Source organism: Rosa chinensis, chromosome 6, assembly GCF_002994745.2.
Source record: "Rosa chinensis cultivar Old Blush chromosome 6, RchiOBHm-V2, whole genome shotgun sequence".
Taxonomy (NCBI): domain Eukaryota; kingdom Viridiplantae; phylum Streptophyta; class Magnoliopsida; order Rosales; family Rosaceae; genus Rosa; species Rosa chinensis.
In genome coordinates this window covers 69342048-69361827 of record NC_037093.1, presented here as the reverse complement: position 1 = coordinate 69361827, position 19780 = coordinate 69342048, and the positions used below count along the sequence as shown (strand labels likewise).

Here is a 19780-nt window from a genome sequence, read left to right as displayed (position 1 = left end):
CTTTAAACCATCTCTGTACTAAAGTGAGCGGTTTAAGCATTTTGGACGACCGGTTATTAAAAAAAATAAGCTTAACCCGATCCAATTCAATCCAATTAAAAATAGTTTGGTTCGGTCGGTTAGGCGGTTTTAACCTATATTATATTAACATACTATTTATGAAAGAAAAAAAAAATTCTAGTAAAATTCAATCTAAATAATTAAAATTATATTAAATAAGCATAATTTAAATTTAAAATACAATAATCAAATCTAAAACCAATATTCAAAAACCAAAATCTAGAATAGATTCAAAGTGATTGACTTATTTGATGGCTTAGTTATAAATACTAGCTTAATATGGTAGTATTAAAGGTTAGAGAATGAGATATGTGATATGAGATCCGTAGCGATTATATATTAAACTTCTAGGCCTTTGGGCATTGGATTCGATACGGTAGTATATTATTTGATAATAAAGTTATAATTGGATATTTAGAACTTACTTAAAACAATTAGACAAATGAATCATATATATATATGAATTAAAAAAAAATTCTTATCATATTTCAAACATACCAATGGGTTCGGGTTCCGCGGTTTAAGCAAAAGAGAAACCAAATCAACCCAATTTATAAATGGTTTGGTTTGATATTGAACCGGCTTTCAATTTTTAAAGTTAAAAAGCCTTGATCGAACCATATTTACAGGTCATTTTTGACCAGTTTGTACAGTGTTTTACACACCCTCAGTTTAAATTAGGAATGAGTGAGAATTAAGCACGAAAACGAACGTAATAATCTTCATGTCTCATAATGGCTTGCTACTTTATTTTGGCTTTGTTCTATTAGTTTTGGGCCGTCACTGTAACCGGGAGAAAAAGAAAAGAAAAATTACCACAGCCCAAAGCCCTAATGCTAAATTTGGTAATTCATGATAATATCCCGTGAGGGTGGAGGTTATCCGAAGTGGGCCCAGGTCCAGAACCTGTGTCACAGAACCGCCCTTGAGCTCCAACCCGATACCGATACGGAATCGTGCTCCTCCTTCCTCGTTCCTATCCTATAGCCTATATATATATATATTCAAAGGAAAATAAAAGATGAAAAAGGATTTTGCATTTTAGGGTTTTCTACTTTCTCCTTTTTCTTTCGGCTCCTCCTCTCGAATCTTCGCGACCCCAAACCCAGACCCTAGCTCCCTACCTCCACCACACTAGCCGCGGCGACTCCCGCTTTAGCTCACTTCATACCAGCTTATCCGATCAGCTACTTCTCACCGCCGCTGCCAGAATCCCTGTTTTGGCTTTGTATTTGTGTAAGTCTCGGTTTCTAGCTCGCTTTCTCTGTCGTATTTGTGATTCGCGATTAGCTTTTGTGTATTTTGAATGTGATTGCTGCTGATTTGATTAGATTAGATTCGAGCTGATTTAGTTGCTAGGGCTTTGGGATTTGAGTTCATGAGAGCTCGTGTAGAGAAATTATTGTTTATCTATCGATAAGCGATTGCTTTGATTTGTGGCTATTTCTCTTTCTTTGCATCTATGCTGCTCTAGTATCTCTGCACTTGGGGTTTTTGATAGCACATAGATTTACGAAATAAGGCTCCTTAGAGTTAATTTTCTCAGGTTTGGCTAGAAAAAATTTCATTGTGTATGTGCTTTAACAGACGCTACTTTCAGAGAGGCAAAATTGCAAAACGGTCTATTTGGTAAAGAAAGTTTTTGTTTTGTTTTCGTGATGGACTTGTGTCTATTTTGATCGACGTGCTCATTCTAAACATGACCGCTGTCCTGGTACTGTTTAGCTTTTCAACACTAGAAATATGGTAAATTGATCACTGCAAGCTGGTGGACTTCACTGGTTGGGCAGCATTTTTATCCAAGGTTGTGCTGTATAACCATATCAATCATGGCCTTTCTTCAGCAAAATTGAAGGATTGCTTTGAGCATGTACTTTGGCTGAAGACTACACTACTTCAATTATCACCATTTGAATGCACGGTTGGTTCAGCCTACAAGGTGGTAAACTCACAGTCGACTGGAGTAATAAACCATCCATGTCTAAGTGACTAAACTGGTGCAGTGTTGGGCTAGTCACCTCAAGCCTTCCATCTTCTGGCTTTGCAGTATTCACCTCTCCTCCTGTGGATTTGACAGTCTTTTTGTTTCTTGGTCTGTAAAAGGGCTTCAGCCCTTGTTTGTTGTTGCCTGCGTGGCTCTGCAATAGTAATTGTTAGCTTACAAAATTGAATGCTTTATTCAGAGTTCTGAATTTCAATTGCTACTGAGCTACCCAGAATCCTCGGCTAGTTTGAGAGTACTCAAGGCTCTAAGCAAATGCTATAGCTTTGTCCTCATTGCAGTTGAGAAATTAAGTAAATCAACAAATAAGAATAATCTAATCCGTACATAAAATCTGTAAAGAGGTATATACACAATGATAACAGACTCGAGATTCATTTAACAGATGAATGGATGCCAACTATATGTGGGAGGGCAAAGCCTGCCAGTGTTTTAATCATGTCTTGTTAGTTGTGACCTGAAAGGTAAAAGAAGAGAGTCCTGGAAAGATTTGATATGAAAAAGTCACAGTTATTTAAGTTGCAGTGCTTTTTCTGATGCCTTGTGTTTGTGTTCATGTCTTATTAGAACATAGCCTTTGAATGTTGATGCTTTGAGTTACTATCCACCAGTTTCTAATTGAGTGTTTTCTTTTTCTTTTTGACAAAACTACATTTTCTGATTCCTGTCCTTTGTGAGAACACTTCTTTGGGAACTCTTTCCCCCCCTTTCTTTTAAGAAAAGAGCATGTTTTGATGGATATGTTTTCTTTTTTGTTGCAGTTCATAGTCTCTGTTTTGAGTGACATCCCTTGAAGCTAATGTGCAAGTCCGGACAGTAGCATGTCAAGCAATTTTGTGCCACAACATTTGCCAATATCAAGCATGGAAACGGGTCAGCTGGAACCCATTTTGAAAAATATGGGCTCATCAACACCAGAAATCCAAATGGGAGGAATTGGTTCTGTATCTAGTGGTCCTGGATCACAGCAGTTTCTGATATCAAACAGCCAGATGGAAATGATGCCTAATTATACTGGTTCACAGGGATTATCTCAAGCATACATGCAAATGGGACACATTGCCAATGCTAATGGTAATCTTGGTTCACAGAAGCTTTTTACACCTAGCAATCAATTTGGAGAGATAGGTTCCTTGCCTACAAATGTGGGATCATATCAGTTGTTGGCCTCTATGAAGAGAAAGGCACCATTGGAACCCATGTTTCTTGACCCTGGGACTCATCAGTTGTTGATGCCACACAAGCGGGTCGTACAATTGGAACACAGACCATGGTTGCAACAAGCACCGGCAGCAAACAAAAGAGCTGTGCAACTGGAATCCATGGCCAGTGCTCCAGGGTCTCAGAATATGCTGGCCCCAAATAAGAAAATGGTAAAGATGGAATCCTTCTCTGGTAGATCTGGGCCTCAGCGGTCTTCAAGTCAAAAGAATCAAACTTCACAGATGCAACCATCTCCAAAGGCTCAAAATGAATCATTTGAATCTGTAAGGTCCAAGATGAGGGAAACATTAGCTGCTGCTTTGGCTTTGGTTAATCAGCAGCAAGATAAATCTCCAGAATCAGAAAACAAGTCTCAGGGGAAAACACAGGAGAGTTCTGGGCCTGTTAAACATGAATTTAAAGAAGAGCCCAAGGAGACTTTTCCTTCCGGTGAAACTTGTTCCACTCCGAAAAGCAACATTGCAGAAAGTGCTGGCCAAAGCATTATGTCCAATGCAAATACTAGTGATTCTACATTGGCCTCAATATGTGATGGGAAGGAGTTCCAATCAAGTAGTATTTTGCCTTATGATGTTTCATTTGGTGATAACTTGTTTGTCAAAGATGAACTTTTGCAGGGAAACGGGCTTTCCTGGGTACTGGATTCTGATATTGAAATGGCTGACAGAAATGAAATTCCGCCTGCTGTAAAACAAGAGTCAGATCAAGAGATGAGACATCCAGAAGAACAAGCGGTTCAGTCTCTTGAACAGGTGGCAGTTCAATCTCCAGAACAGCTGGCCTTTGAAATTGAAGCCGAACTATTCAAATTATTTGGTGGTGTGAATAAGAAGTATAAAGAGAAGGGAAGGTCCCTTTTGTTCAATCTAAAAGATCGTAATAATCCAGAACTGAGGGAGAGAGTTATGTCTGGAGAAATAACTCCAGAACGTTTGTGTTCTATGACTGCAGAGGAACTTGCTTCAAAGGAGCTTTCTGAGTGGCGGATGGCAAAGGCAGAAGAGCTTGCACAAATGGTAGTTTTACCTGATTCAGAACTTGATATGAGACGCTTAGTGAAGAAAACACACAAGGGTGAAGTTGAAGTCGAACAATATGATAACACTCCAATGGAGGTCCCAATCTCACATGATCAGGGCCAACCAAGAAGCAAGGAGACAGAAGTATCTACCCCTCTGCAATCTGTTAAGCCCAGGAACGAGGTCAAAGCTCGACGCCAAAATGGTAATGAAGAGGAGTCCTTTACTTTTCCTTCAAGCGATGGGAGTGATTTATTGCAAGGGCTTATGGTGGATGATGGGTTGAAAGATCTTCCTCCAATTGTCTCGCTAGATGAGTTCATGGAATCCTTGGATAATGAGCCACCTTTTGAGATTCCACCTGAGAAACTGTCACCCGTCTCAGAAAAGGAGAACTCAGAGACTGGCTCAGAATCAAAGTCTTCTCGTTTAAGTCCCAAAGATTCTGTTCATTCTTTCTCTCCAAAACGTGATGAAATTGTTGCAACAGATTCAAAGCCTGAAGCTGTTATCAAAACTGAAGACAATCCTGCTGTGATAAAAACCAGCGACAGTGCTGGTGTGAAGTCCGGTGACACTATCGCTGATGTGAAGTCCGGTGACAGTCTTGAAAACACAGAATCTACACCTGTTCAGAAACCCAAGGGCGAACATTTGTGGGGAGGTTCCCTCCAGCTGAGTATCTCGACCAAGGCCTCTGTTATTGGCCTCTTTAAAAGGTTTGTCCTTTCAGTCAAACTTTATAATTTTGCAAAGTTTTCTTGTCCTGCGTTTCTGGTTTTAGGTCTTATGGCCCAAGTCAGATGTTTTGGATATTCAACCCCGCATTACTTTTTATTGGGTCTCTCCGTATGAACTTTAGCAAGTCATGAATGTACGTTCGTTGCAGTTTATGGTAGTCACTTTTAGCTGGTTTGTAGTATCCTTATTCGATTTTTTCTTCTTCTTTCATGCTCATCCTTGTGTGATTGAAGTATGTACAGAAATGTATGTTACCTCATGTATTGCCAAATAAAGTGTTTCTATTCATCTTATTTATTTATTTTTCTTGTGTTTTTATTTCAGCGGTGAAAAAACCTCCGCAAAAGACTGGCCTGGGTCTCTCGAGATCAAGGGCAGAGTCAGACTCGATGCTTTTGAGAAGTTCCTGCAAGAGCTTCCACAATCCCGAAGTCGTGCTGTTATGGTATCTAAAAGTTCCTTTTTATTGTTTGACAGTACCTGTATACTACTATGCCTCTGTTATGGTGTTCCATTAAATTTTTCTCATGCAGTGTGGGCTCTCCCTTTGGGGAACATGTACATGTTGTTTGACTTGGTGAATATACGGTTAAAGAAAAAAGAAGTTGATTTAAAGTTCATTTTGTTGATTTTTCATTTGGATTTGGTGTGATTTTTCATTTTTCATTTGGATATTTTTGTTTAGTCAGAGATGATTGAACAATTGGGTTGAGCTTGATCAGTTCAAAGAGATTCCACAGGAATGACGTCTATCATTTAATTTTGAATTAGGATGTGGAACTTGTATTTTGGTTGAACAAATGAGATTTGCAACGCTAAAGGTTTGAACTTTTGTAATTTTGATGCAAAGTTGACAAGGAATATCAAGAAAACAGGGGATTTAAGGTGAAATGCCAACTTATGGTGGAAATGGCTTCTAGGAGACGGGCAAATATAAAGTAGGATAGTGGTAGAGAATGAAAAGACCGTATTACTCTCTTCAATTAGAGGGAGGCTTAATTTTAGAGTTCCTTGAGCTAAAAGTATATTGTTTGATGTTTCTATTGGCAAATTGTAAGTGACTGGTGTTCATTTGCCACAGGTTGTGCATTTTGTTCTTAAAGAGGGGTCGTCAGAGACTGAATCTGCAAGCCTTCGTGAGGTAACATTCATACTGATTTATCTGTTCTAAAACACTGGTCCAGTTTCTAGTGGTTGTTTTTTTATATAGAAGTTTCTTTCCCTGCAGGTCCGAGATTCTTATATTTCAGATGAGAGAGTGGGTTTTGCTGAGCCTTGTTCTGGTGTTGAACTATATTTTTGCCCTCCCCATAATAAAACTTGTGACATGCTCAGCAAGATCATTCAGAAGGAACACGTTGAGGCACTGAACGCTATTGATAATGGCCTTATTGGTGTTATTGTGTGGAGAAAGTTAACTTCCCCTAAATCATCTTCGCACCAGAAACACGCTTCAAAAAAGCAACACTATAGTAGTTCTACTTCTAGGAGGCATCATGATACAAATTCGAATGCCAATTACAATTCCAAACCTTCCCAGCCTAGGGTCTTGCCTCCCACCCATACTAAAGTAACACATGATGATGAGGAGGACGAAGTTCCTCCTGGATTTGGCCCTCCGTCTTCCCGGGACGATGATGACCTTCCTGAATTCAATTATAGTGGTGCGTCAAATCCGTCTGTGCCACAGTTTTCTACCCAAAGGTCCTCTAGGGGGCCTGGGATGTACCCCGAGTCTCAGACTCCTCGCCCTGTAGATAAAATGAGAGAGCTGATTCTTAAATATGGACAAAATGACAGCCGTGCATCATGGAATGATGATGATGATGATGATGATGATGACATCCCAGAGTGGCAGCCAAATCCAACCCCATCCCAGTACCAGCGGCCACAGCTACAACCAGTGAACAACTACCAGCAACCAATGCTGCGAGCCCATATAGGTTCTCCACTTCAGCAGCAGCCATTGCATACCCCGCAACCCCAAATGCATGTGGCATCAGGCTTACAGACCCCTAGTCCTTATTGGCAGCAAGGGAATCAGTGGGCTCCTCCTCCTCCTCCACAGAGTGGCGGCGTGTGGGCGACTAATGTAGCTTGTCAACCAGAATCAGGGCAGTTTTATGGAGAACCTGATAGAGGAACAGCAGGTCAGCCGGGAATAGCCTGGCGACAGAACGCTCCTAGAAGTAGAGGGTTTTGATTGTTTCATTCTTTCTTTCTTTCCTTCCTTTTTCGCATGTAAAGCTCAGTTTCTTTTTGTATTCTCAAGAGTAGTACTTGTAAGCATAAATGCTCTACAGTGTTGGTTGGTGTAGTTCAAGCTGAAGTGGGAGCTTTGTGCTAGTAGTTCTTGTAGGCGTTAGCTGCAGAGCGTCTTTTTAGATAATAATGTTTTAGAACTTTTACCATAAAACAAAACCAAGAATGTGGTTGAATATTACTGAGACCAAAATGAAGTTGCCATTGTCTCATCTAATTGCTTTTAAGAGTAATATTTGGTTCTGTCTTATGCTTTGGGTAATGGCAAAGCAATCATTAACTCTCTAAATTCTGATTGCTCCCCCGAGATAACCTTCAACTGTATCAAAGAACAAAGCTTTAACGACGAGAAATCTTGTTTGTGTCTGGTTTTAAAAACTTTGTAGGCAAAACTGATACAACAGGAAAAATTGTGTTCATCAAGAATGGATGTGATATACAACAAAGAATGGAGTGGGATCACTCAGTAGATATATCAAACAGCACTTGTTCAAACTGCCAGCATTTCTCATAGTGCAGCTTGACAGATATTAAACGAATACAGCTTACACCACTATAGCCTAGAATATAAACATTCATCTTCTATGTGACTTCACAACTATTCAAACTGTTTGCAATCTAATTTGGGAGAGTCTTCATTCTTCATTTTTCAACCTTTCAAGGTGCGTTTAAGTCCAGCTCGTTGTTCCGGGGTTAATGTTGTAGGGAACCTGACCTCGAATTTGATCTTCAAATCACCCCTATTTCCAGGCTCTTTTGCTATTGGCATACCCTCCCTAGCAACAACAAGCTCATAGCCAGGGCTTACAATTTCAGTCACCGGGATTGATAGGTCGCGCCCATCTAGCGTTTTAAGATGCACTGCAGTTCCACCCAATGCCTCAGCTAATGACACCTTTCTTGTAATGAGGAGGTCATTGCTGTCCCTCTTGTAAACGTCATGGGGCTTCTCATCAATCACAAAAACAAGGTCTGCAGGTAACTGGCCGGGCTGTTCATTGCCTTTATCTGGAAATGTGATCTTGGTTCCTTTTTTCCATCCTGGCTTCACATCAATGGTTAGTATTTCTGTTTCTGGCGCTTGACGTCTGTAATTATCATTTCCAATGGTTAAAAGCATTCCAAGTCAGCTAGATACAAACCATATATGAAAGAAACTAACTTCATTCGAGGCTTTAACATTGCTCTAGTTAAATTGATGATAACAGTTAAGCCTGTAAGGCATCTGTTAATTTGTAACAGATGGATTTATCTAGAGGAACTCAAGTAACAACCACTAAATTAAGTAAAGGAAAGGAAAAAGGGACAATGTTGAAGTGACATACCCATTTGCATCAACCACAGTCCTAGAGATTTTCATTTTCCTTGTTGAACCAGTGTACAGCTCCTCGAGGCTGCAAGGCAACTTGCTCTCCACTGCTGGTGGTTTCTTTGGTGTAACGTTCTCACTATATGATCGAAAAACATTTTCGCTGCTTCCACCAAATCCCCCAAACATCCCTCCTCCATCGGACCCAAATCTTGAAGACCTACCAGGGCCTGATGACCCAAATCCAAAAGGAGTACTTCCAAAGAATTCTGCAAAGATATCCTCTGCATTTCTAGGATTGAATCCTTTTGATCCACTGCCGCAGCCACCACCAAATGGGAACCCACCACTTCCAGGTGGTGGCATGTCTTTCAATCCTTCCTCTCCATACTGATCATATATTTGCCTCTTCTGAGGATCACTCAAGACCTGAAAATTCACACTAAAATTTCATTCTTTTATTTTCATTCACTACACCCAAAACTGTTTTCAGCATTTAATGCTATCCATAACCATACAAGCTAATGCTTCCTACCCTTCATTTGGTTGTGAATGAAAACATTGAAAATTCATTGGTGGAGACACAGAGAGAACAAAATATATACCTGATCAATACAAGTATTTGATGTCCTATTACAATCATTTGGTTGTTGCTTAGCCAATATCCCCCTAGCATGAATTCTATAACTTTGACAATTGACAAAACCAACAAAGCCTAAACCTTTCTTCTTTTACATCTCTATTGTCAAAAATTATACTTGGAAGAATCAAAATGTGCAACAGAAATACCAGAAGGAAAAAGAACATGCCTCATAGGCCTCAGAGATCTGCTTGAATTTGGCCTCAGCTTCTTTCTTGTCATTGGGATTCTTATCAGGGTGCCATTTCATGGCCAGCCTTCTATAAGCCTTTTTGAGATCATCTTCTGTAGCATTCCTATTCACCTTCAATATGTTATAGTAATCCACACCCATTCTCTATCTCCTTCTATATTGTCAATCAAAAGCCACAATTCCAATCCCAAAAATCAATATCAGATCAGACTCAATGCTTCAAAACCACAACTTTTCACAAGGACCCAGATCACCATCCACCTCTGTCTTTCTCCGAGGCAAAAAGATCAAACAGGTGGTGGTCAGAAATAGTCAGAGACCCAGAAACAAGAAAATGGTAATATGGGAGTTGCAGTTGATGAATGGTCTCTCTTCTCTGCTTCAGAATTTTATTGGAAAATGGAGAGAATGAGAATCTATGATGTAATAGATCCTCTGAGAAATTTGGTTTTTGTTTAAGGTTGTGATTGTCAAGGCATTGTTATTCTTGTGTATTATTTTGTTGAGACCTGTTATGTGTTTGATGGATATTTTGTCTTATTACCGCAGCTCACGGACATGTTTAACCGTCCAACGTCTAACTTAAGCTGAACCTGAACCTGAACCGTGAGAGTGAGGGCTTCACGTACAATGACAAATTACAGTGAAAAACCGCTACACACATTTGTCACCTACAACTCACTTATTAGGAGCTTAATAGAATCATCCAACATCCGAAAATGAAACTCGTTTGATAAAATTCACAATAGCAAAACAAAAACTGAATGCAACATTTACCCGCCCACATTGTCATCGGCAGAAGTCATACTTTTTTCTTCCATCCATTACTAACTCTTTGTTATCAAATGCTCTAGTTTGACCATTCCATACCATCCATGTCCAATATAGACGTCTTTTTTCAATATGTAGAGTTCAGAGCTGAGACCTGAAAGGAGGTCTAGTCTCGATTCAGGACAGATTGGATATACCAGGAAATCTCAACTAAAAACATTCCAATTCCATATCATATTCCTCATTTCTTGTTACTTCGTTCGGGTTTTGTGACGATGAACTATAAGAACCATGGGAAGGGTAGCCATTATAGCAAATGTCTTTGAACCTTAACAACCATGCATGATGCATGGAAGAACAAAAATATATAATGCTTCATATGCAGCATTTTAAAAAGATATGATCCATTTTGTGGGTTCTCACTTCATGGTGCGTTTCTCAAACTCTCAAAGAGCACCAAGAATTCTCATCTAATGGTGTAGGTGTAAGCAACATAGTTTAAAGGTTATAGATCTCCCATGAATAGAAGAGGAAGAACCTTGATCAATCTTCAAACACATTCAGGAGTAATCACATAAAATTATCATTCCCTTCGAATATACTAATCCTTTAGCCTCATGAAGAAAAGAAAAAAAAAAAGCTTTTACAGTTGAAAAGTGGGCACATTGCATAACCTATTGGCTGGTATTCTTCATGAAGGGTTGTAGCATCACTGCTGTAAGATGGCGTAAAGCTTCGAGTAGCACCAAAATCTTAGTAATGTTCCGGAGCGAGATCATAACCAGCCAATGTCATCTGTATAAATGTATAATGGGTTAAGTACATGTAAACAATGTAATCACAAAACCAATTGTTCGGAAATAAACAACTTAAAAAGCTAATGACGAGACCTTAAGAAAAGAATAAGAAATGCCTTTACAATTGAAAAGTTGCACAACTCATATTGGTGGCCACTAAGTACTCTTAACGAGTTAATTTTGTAGCATTCATGCAGTAAGGATGTGATAATTTTTGAGTTTTAACGTTATAAACACCAAAATATGATGGATTAGGTAATAGAGGTTTACATTAAAAATTCTACAATGCACTTTAGAGGTGGCAAACGGGCCGGCCCGGCCCATTTTAAGCGGGCCTAGTCATGCTTCGTGCCGTGCTTGGGCCAGCCCATTTATTATTTTGCCCCACTCGTGCCGGCCCATTTACTTAAATATTAAGCCCAACCCGGCCCATGGCCCGAGCCCATATCGTGCCGGGCCGTGCTCGTGCCTACTCACTATAAAACATGATTTTAAAATCTTAATTTGAACAAATAAAAATTACTTTTATTTAACTATTTAGAAAATTAAAATAAATTAAGTTCTACAACGTTTTTCTTAATCTTAGCTTTTTAAGATTAGATTTCTAATAATTTTTTATATTCCACTATAAGAAAGAAAAAAGAAAAACAACTCAAAATATATTGTTTTTAGTATATTATTGTGAGATTAATCTTTATTAATATAATGAAGATTTAGTATCTATTATTCTTTCCTTCATGCTATTGTTGTATTATTATTAATGTCTTTATTAATAAACATATATTTAATATTTAGAAAAAATACTTATGTCAAAACAATGATATAATGTTTTGTTTCATTATTTTGACAATATAAAAGAAAGCATTGGTGGAATTGTCATGAGATTTTAAATAAAAATGTCTCATATTCAAATCTTATCATTGTAGTTTTTTAATATTTTTAAAAACAAAATGAAATTTTGTGTTTGTAACGGGCCGGCCCACAATATGTAGTGCTCGGGCCGTGCCGGGCCCATTACAGGCTCGGGCCGGGCTTGGCCAATGGGCCAATATTTTTAGGCCCAGCCCGACCCGTTATTCTAACGTGCTCGGGTCGTGCCGGGCCACTAATGGGTTTGGGCCGTGCCGGGCCCGTGCCGTGCTCGCCCGTTTGCCACCTCTAATGCACTTGATGTATTGAATTTCTATGTTACATGACATCATTTTAATTTTTTTTTTTTGGAAATGGGGATCAATTAAGCTGCCCCAAAGCTAGCCAAAAAGGCTGAAAATAGAACCAACTAGTAAGTCTGATGGACAGGCCCAAACAGACAATAAAGAAAAAGAAACTTAATTTCCAACTGGGCTCAGAAAAGCCAGTATAAGGAAATTAACCCTTGTAAAAAAACTAATGCATAGGCCCAAAGAACAAGCCCAATCCAAAACAGAAAACCTAGCTACTGCAGACCACCTCGCGCCGCCGAACATGTAGAATCGCCGATGTGTCATCGGAAGCAGTACACCAAGCAGTTCCATGTTGAATAACCGATGCCAATCAAAACCCATAACACAAATCATATGAAAACCAACAACCCAAGGAAGAAGATCCCTCAAAACAACCTTATACTGTCCACCATCAAGACCCAAACCAAGAAAGAGTCGTGGCTGCCAAAAGAGGACCGAGAACCAGAACCATGGAGAATGGGGGGTGACGAACCCATGCGTGAGCACCCATACTCCCCTAGGTAAGTGCCTTGCACTTTATCATTGCAGCCACAGTAGCTCTCATGGAGGTTGAGAGTGAAATGAGAAGACTTGTTTTGGGGTTGGGTAAACAAAGATCTGGAAAGATGTGGGCTTGATTGACATTGAGAAAGAAAAAAAAAAAAAAGAGGTGAGGGACAATGTCCTCCCGATCTGGACGGTGCCAGGAATGAACTAGACATAGCCAGAAAATACCACAAAGGGAGCAAAAGAACACCACAAAGGTGAGACAAGAGCAGTAGATTCTTGAGGACGCTGAAAGGGATGAAGGAGAATGGACCTCCCCCTAACTCTTAAGCCTTCAATCTAGATCCAAAGGGATTAAGATTGGGCAAAAGAGAAGGGAGAGGGGTTTTTTTTCAAGATCTACTTTCTCTCTCTCCAGTTTAGAGAGAGAGGGTCTCGGTACAGTTTGGTGTTTTTTCATTTTAAATTCTTAACCATTGGTGTTTTTAAAGGATTGGATTCTAAATTTTTAACATGTTGCTTAGGCTCTAATTAGTAACTCATAATATTAAATATTAAACTCTTAGGGTGAAAAGGAACAATAAAAAGTCAAAAATTATAAATTAACTATAGTCTCATGGAAAATGAACCCCTTACATCAGAAAGCCACCATAGCAAGCGGCACAATTGAGTTCCGTCAATTCTTGCCGGTTTGACGATTCTCCGGCCTAGGTTCATCGTCTTGCATCGTTGCTGATTGGAGTTTTGGATTTTGCTTTGAGGACCTGTTGCGTTTGTGTGGGTGGACTGTTGGATCTGGCTGACTGTTGGACTGGTGACGGCTACGGTGGATTAGGCCTGAGGAGAGGTTGTGGTGTGGCATGGCCGTCTTCATCTGGTCGACGTTTTGGCCGAGGAAGAACTGGTACTTCGGCGAATCTAGTCCTGACGTTGATTGTATAGGTGAGCGGCTCTTGTTTACGGTTGGTTTTGAGTGTTCGTGGGCTTGGGCTGGCCTTGCTGATCGTTGAATTGGATGCAACGGAAGGGACGCCTGCCGGAAAGGTTACCGACGATGATGCCAATCTGGCAGGAAACGATATGGGCTTCTGCTATGCTTTCTTATATTTGGGTCGGGTTTGTATATGAGCTACATGGGCTTGACTCAAGGCCTGTCAAGGAGGGTGCCTTGCCAAGTTGCCACCCTCACTTATCACTTAGTGAGTTAGGCGGGCCCAGCCTAAGACTTAGACCCTCTTGGGCATTCAGGTCGATCTATAGTCTTCAATGGTCTTCAAAGCCACTCTACTCAGATCATGACTTTTATTGGAGTTAGTAACTATCCTGAATATGACTGACTGGTGTATGATAAGCTTTTGTGAGTGGGGAGAGCTTCTATATGCTTCTTGAGATGTTTCTATTTTTCTTGCTTGTACCATAATTGCGTGATTGATAGGTGAGGTCTAGTTGAATAATTTCTATTCTTTAGGAGGTGAGGTTGTCCTTATTTGTTAGGCTTGCTTAATGTGATCGTCCCAGAGATCGGAATGATATGCATTTGCTTAGATAGGTTTTTAAGGATTTTCTTGCCTATATTCTTATGTAAGTGTATATGGACTCTAGCTTATTTGGTTGTTGATCTATGAAATCAACTTCTATTTAAAAAAAATAGAAAATGAACCTCGTAACTTAAAAGAAGAAGAAACTTCCCAAAATTATTATTTCTACCAAAAAGTATAGACTATAATACATGAGTTTTTGCCAGAAACGCATATTCTTATTTTACTTAAATTTTCATGAAATAAAAAAAATGTTCGATATTTAATAAGTTCGAGTATATTTTAAAGTTCGTTTTCTAAATACTACTAGGCATACTCAAATAAGAGTTTTTTTGTTTTTTACCAAATTTCCATGTACAAAATCAAAACTACAAAAGCACACCTTCCAAAAAAAAAATATATATACAAAAGCATAAACACATCGATTGGATGGAATCAAAATCACTGTGAAAAGCAAATGGGAAAAAGAAAAGGCCCAAAACAAAAGTAAGAAAAGGACTAAAGGATTGGTGACCCATGTGTCGGTCATGCAACACTAATCCACGGGTCGTTGTTCAATGGTTCGAGGACTATCTTAGTTACCATAGTCCCTCTGTCTCGGGCCGTGACGCAAGATCAATGGTTCAAGGACTATCTTGCCTTTTGGGCTATGCGTGGACACGCTTGCACCAGATAATGCAGCTGTTAATATTTAACCGTCGACCAACGGTATTCAATTCAATCCTCTGGTTCGAGTAGCTTTTCATTTCCATTCCCAATTCTGCAAATTCTGGACAATTGGTCTCCGATTCAATCAGTTTCTATGTCTCTCTCACGCGCAAAGCCTAATTCGAGGTCCAATCGGATCGCTGGGATTGACAGTTCCTGGTTTTCTACCAAGAGAATTGGTATAGCTCCTGGTTTGGTTCTGTTCCTATTCGATTTGTGTTCCTTTATTGATTTGATGGGAATCTGATGATGAACTGTGTGTCCGTACATGTTCGTTGTGCCCCGATCTGAAGTAGATTCGGGGTGTTGAATTCAGGGTCCAGTCAGAATGAAGACGGAAAGAAAATTATCACAAACTTTGTCCAGGTCAGTAACAACAACACATGATCCATTGGTGTTCAGCATATATGTGGGTGGTTTTTGTTCAAATAAAATGGGTTGGAACGGATTATCCTATGCAATTAAACCGAAACTAGTATAGATTTAATCTCATCCTATCATGAAATGATTTTCTACTCTCTTTATATCTTTCGCATACAATTAAACTAAAACTACCACAGATTTATAAACAGATTAAACTAAAGTAGGCATAGATCCATAAACATACCATATATCTCATTCTAACATAACATGGTTTTCTTTTGTTTTCATCTCTCTATCTTATACAATTAAGCTGAAAGTCATCATACTTCATCTCTTCCACAGTGGTGGCAACCTGTACAACCAACCATATCCAATTAAGCCCAAGGAAACAAAAATTAAACTTGGAATGGAAGTGACAACAGTTTTCATCCTTTGCAATAATTTTTTATTTTATTTTAAACATCACTCAACTCAAAATCTCATCACCTAGAATGCTTGAAAGCATAGTGTTGGTCCAAAGTTTATTACTTCCAAAGAATATTCTTAATTCAGAAACAAACAATAAAAAGCTCTCAACTAAGCACAAAGTTTGAACAGTCAAATAGTTACAAGAAAAAACATACAAGTTCAGCTTAAATGTAAGGAAGAACCAGAAACTCTTTAGCATTTTCTATTTCTACATCATATGGAAGATGACAATATCAGGCAGATCAACAAATCAATAAGATCCAGATGTTCCTTACCTGAACATAAAGTATGGACACACCATATTAGCAGAGCCAGACAAATAAAGCAGTATTTGAAACAACTGGGTTCAGGTTTAGACAAGTAAAACTAAGCCAAATTCAGTTCTTCAATCCAAGAAGAGTTCAAGTTTTGAAAAGTAAGACCAAACCAAAAGCAAATCAAAAGTTGAAGGTGACCCTAGTTATGGTACCTGACGATTATAATATCAAATAATAGTGGGGATGCATACAATTATGTAGCTATATACCATGCATATTCTTTATATATCTATGGTTGGTCCATGTTCGGATGAGATGAGATGCAGAACCGTCATATTTTGGCAGACAAAACCAAAAAGGAACCAGCTCATACAATATATGAACTGATAAAATGCAGATTTTCAAACACAGTATTTATGAGTTAATGTAGAGTCCATGGAAGATGAGGTTTCTTTGGCAGAAAATAACTAAAGAATCATATACATTCATGAACACAGAAAACACGAATTTTTATACATTTAATTTATCTGATATATGTCAGGGTTGAAAACTTGTTCATGCAGCATTTACCTCAGCATTTTTGTTATACAACTTCTTAAAGAAAGTTTAATCAGTTGAGGGAAACAAAAGACATTCTGATTTTGGAAGTATTTTCAGGAAGGAGTTAACAATCTATCAGCCCTCATGGTTTGGCAGAAACAATCCACAAGAGTACTCTATTTTTCTAATAGACCATTTCTTAGTTTTATCTCGGTGGCTGTTCACATGACATGTTGTCATGCCAAGTGGGAATGTAGTAATTCTAAATACCTGGCATAAATGGTCATGTGCGCCAAGCAAATGACAATTACAGGACTACGACACTGACACTCACAGGACTACGACACTGTAGAGGAGTTTTCCTAGTTGCAGCAGGCAAAGTTAACAAACTAACAGAACTTAAGGGGAGAGCTAGGGTAAATGACAATTAACAATCCACACATGCCATTCGTCTATATACATGCTATGAACTTTGTTTATGCCAACTCCTCTAACAATATTGACCTGTCCTCTCGTGCAGGGTAGTTGTTTATGTTGGGTCTAGCCTTCTCAGCACTTTTTAAAATGGTAACAAAATATTGCCTCATTCCTAATAGATTGGAAAGTTGGAAAAGAAGGGATACCTCATGATGTACATCTATGCTCTTCCAACAACCTGCAAATCAGGGAGGTCAACAAAGCAATTGTTAACAATGTCCAAGAAGTTAGTCACAGAAAGTGCTGGAGAGAGAGCAGAAGCTAAAAAATCATATAAGCATCCCAAGACTTCACCCAGGTTTGTAACACAGGAGAAAAATGAAAGAAAACTTCTTATGGAAAAAACATTCAATAGGTGATATTCATCTTCAGAAAAGCACATCTAGTTGTTACATTTATATTTGAAAGAAGTATACAATTTATGAACTGATAAAACATATGCAGAAAATGTATAAGGTAGTCATTTTTTGTTTAAAGAATAACGAACAATACAAAGGTGCAATTCTTCACTTTCCCTGAAGTATCCATCTTATTTGCAGTGCATGGGATTTAAATGAGAACTGACATTTGTAGTTTGAAGAGGCATACCTCACTAGGGGCTAGGACAGTAGTGCACCTCTGCATTTGGGGTTATGGGAGAGGAGCACCTCCCCTTCTCACAATACGAACAAGTTTTGCGATGTGTGTCGTTATAATGAATCTTGATCCGTCCTCCAGTTTTGGTGCTGCACTTGTACAGCCGCTTGCAAACAGAGCAAAGCTTCTTCTTATGAGTAGTGAGTAGGTGAGTGAGGAGTCTATCCACAGTGGTGAGGCAGTCTTCACAGTAACCGGGACGGCTAAGAGTTAGGGGTCTAGCTCAATAAACTCTGTATATGAAACATTGTAAGTAGCTCAATAAACTCTGTATATGAAACATTGTAAGTAAGATCTCAAATAACCATTGAATATTTTACTAGATAGCCACGTAGTTTCTCATTTGAAAGTAATTTGATATTTGGAGCTGACATTTAGAGTCTGTTGACCTGCAGAAACCTGCTGATGTACGTTGATATTCTATTCTATCAGATCATAACGGAGAAAATAGTATTAGAGTACCTAGGTTGATGTAGTAGTATTCTATTTTCAGTTGTACATTATATAGGTGGAAAGAAAGGCCTATTAAAACAATCTGATCAATTTATATGATATTATTTCTTCTCTTGTTTGTTCAATGTATCTATTGCAAATGAAATAGCGCGATTTGATATTTGAATTTGACCTAATCAGCCATGAACTTTGGCTTAGCTTTTCAGTGTTTATTATATTATTAAAGATCCCACCAGACACATCAGCACATGTATTGCTCTGCTCTAAAATAGGGATCGGTTTATAGTATATTTTGATCAGAGTAAATTAGAAAGGTAATTGGAAGATAGAAAAATCAATACCTTGCAGAGTTTGCTTTGGGATGCCAACCTCGACTTGATTCTCTTCCACTTGATTCGCTTGGACTCGATCTCCTTCCATCTGTGTAATGAGATTTATCAACGCCCATTACCAGAATCGCGCCTACACAGATTATTACAGTGGAAGAAAAGAAAAGAAAAAAGAAGGAAAGCCCTAGACCTTTTGTTACCTCCAAATCTCCGATGCAAATCCTCAGTTCATCAAGGAACCATCGTTTGGGACTTTGGGGTATATAAAGGAGGTTTAGACCTCTTCGGGGTATATGAAGGAGGTTTAGACACTTGGGCTTGGGCTGAGTCGTATGGGACTTTGGGCTATATGAAGGATTTTCAGACAGTTGGGCTTGTTCTGAGCTTTCTTTTGTGGTCTGCCCATGACCCAAAAAGAAGAAAGCAAAGTTACCGAATAATATTTTTTATTCATCAGTTTCACAAATATATTAAATAATAATGAATATTTAGTCAGGTAGAAAAATATTTGCACATGAATTTTTCAACAAAAAATCTAATACTTGGGAAGAATGTTAGCTTTTTTTTAAGAAGTAATATATATATATATATATATATTTTTTTTTTTTTTAAAGTTTAAAAAGTTTTCTATTATGCAATTCAGCAAGCAGTACAATAATAATTTACTCAGAAGGTCGTCAGAAAAGTCATTACATAGATTGAGCCCTCATATGAGCATACTACTCAGCAAACCTCTAGAACACCCACATTTTTCTAATTAATCCCAAAACAAGAAAACCTAGAACACTAAAAAGGAATAAAATTAAGAACAAAACTTCTATCTTTCTTGTCGATCTTCCCCACTCAATCAGAAACAAAAATAGTCGAAGCTTCCTCAGTTGAGGTAATCACCTCCTGAACTGGATTCGAAACCTCCTCAATTATATCAAAAACCTCCTCAGTTGGAGCAAGACCCTCATCCACCAAACCTTCTTCCTCAATCAACATCAAAGAGGTTTTCTTCCCTTCAGCTCAGGGCGAGACTTTACTGCCTTTAACTCCCTCTCTAGTTTGACTTTATTCTTTGACCTTTGTGGTCTTCCAAGTTTCTTCTTCTTCTTCTTCTTCTGTGGAGATGTGGTTAATCTGCCATGTTCCTGTTGAATTGAAAGGGCCAAATCCTTAGCTACTGGTAAGTTCGGAGCAAGAAGGGCTAAAAAAATATTCCTTTCCTCCGCAGACGTTTTTGACAGCTCAACTCCACCATATTGTTCCCTGCCACTGGCAAATAAGGATACTCTTTAT

General features: G+C 38.7%; 2 protein-coding genes and 1 long non-coding RNA gene across 8 annotated transcripts; 2 read left to right on the top strand and 1 right to left on the bottom strand.

Moving 5' to 3' along the window:
* The first annotated feature begins 986 nt into the window (after nucleotides 1-986).
* On the top strand, nucleotides 987-7520 carry LOC112174724. Its single transcript, XM_024312515.2, has 5 exons — nucleotides 987-1296; nucleotides 2824-5024; nucleotides 5371-5491; nucleotides 6128-6187; nucleotides 6275-7520. The coding sequence occupies exons 2-5, from the start codon at nucleotides 2884-2886 to the stop codon at nucleotides 7247-7249; spliced, it is 3297 nt and encodes a 1098-aa protein (XP_024168283.1). The 5' UTR covers nucleotides 987-1296; nucleotides 2824-2883; the 3' UTR covers nucleotides 7250-7520.
* Nucleotides 7521-7745: 225 nt separating this feature from the next.
* Nucleotides 7746-9946, bottom strand: LOC112172666 (dnaJ homolog subfamily B member 4). The gene is made up of 3 exons (XM_024310101.2): nucleotides 9427-9946; nucleotides 8634-9046; nucleotides 7746-8396 (listed from the first exon to the last, which is right to left on the bottom strand). The coding sequence occupies exons 1-3, from the start codon at nucleotides 9589-9591 to the stop codon at nucleotides 7958-7960; spliced, it is 1017 nt and encodes a 338-aa protein (XP_024165869.1). The 5' UTR covers nucleotides 9592-9946; the 3' UTR covers nucleotides 7746-7957.
* A 5029-nt stretch (nucleotides 9947-14975) lies between these two features.
* LOC112174057 lies at nucleotides 14976-18292 on the top strand. 6 transcript variants are annotated; one of them, XR_005802152.1, is made up of 4 exons: nucleotides 14976-15152; nucleotides 15270-15339; nucleotides 16719-17017; nucleotides 17122-18292. It is a non-coding gene; the product is annotated as an uncharacterized LOC112174057 (long non-coding RNA). The 6 variants fall into 6 exon arrangements; XR_005802153.1 differs by having other exon boundaries at nucleotides 15267-15339; XR_002925825.2 differs by having other exon boundaries at nucleotides 14976-15339; nucleotides 17122-17376; nucleotides 17618-18292.
* Nucleotides 18293-19780: the final 1488 nt, after the last annotated feature.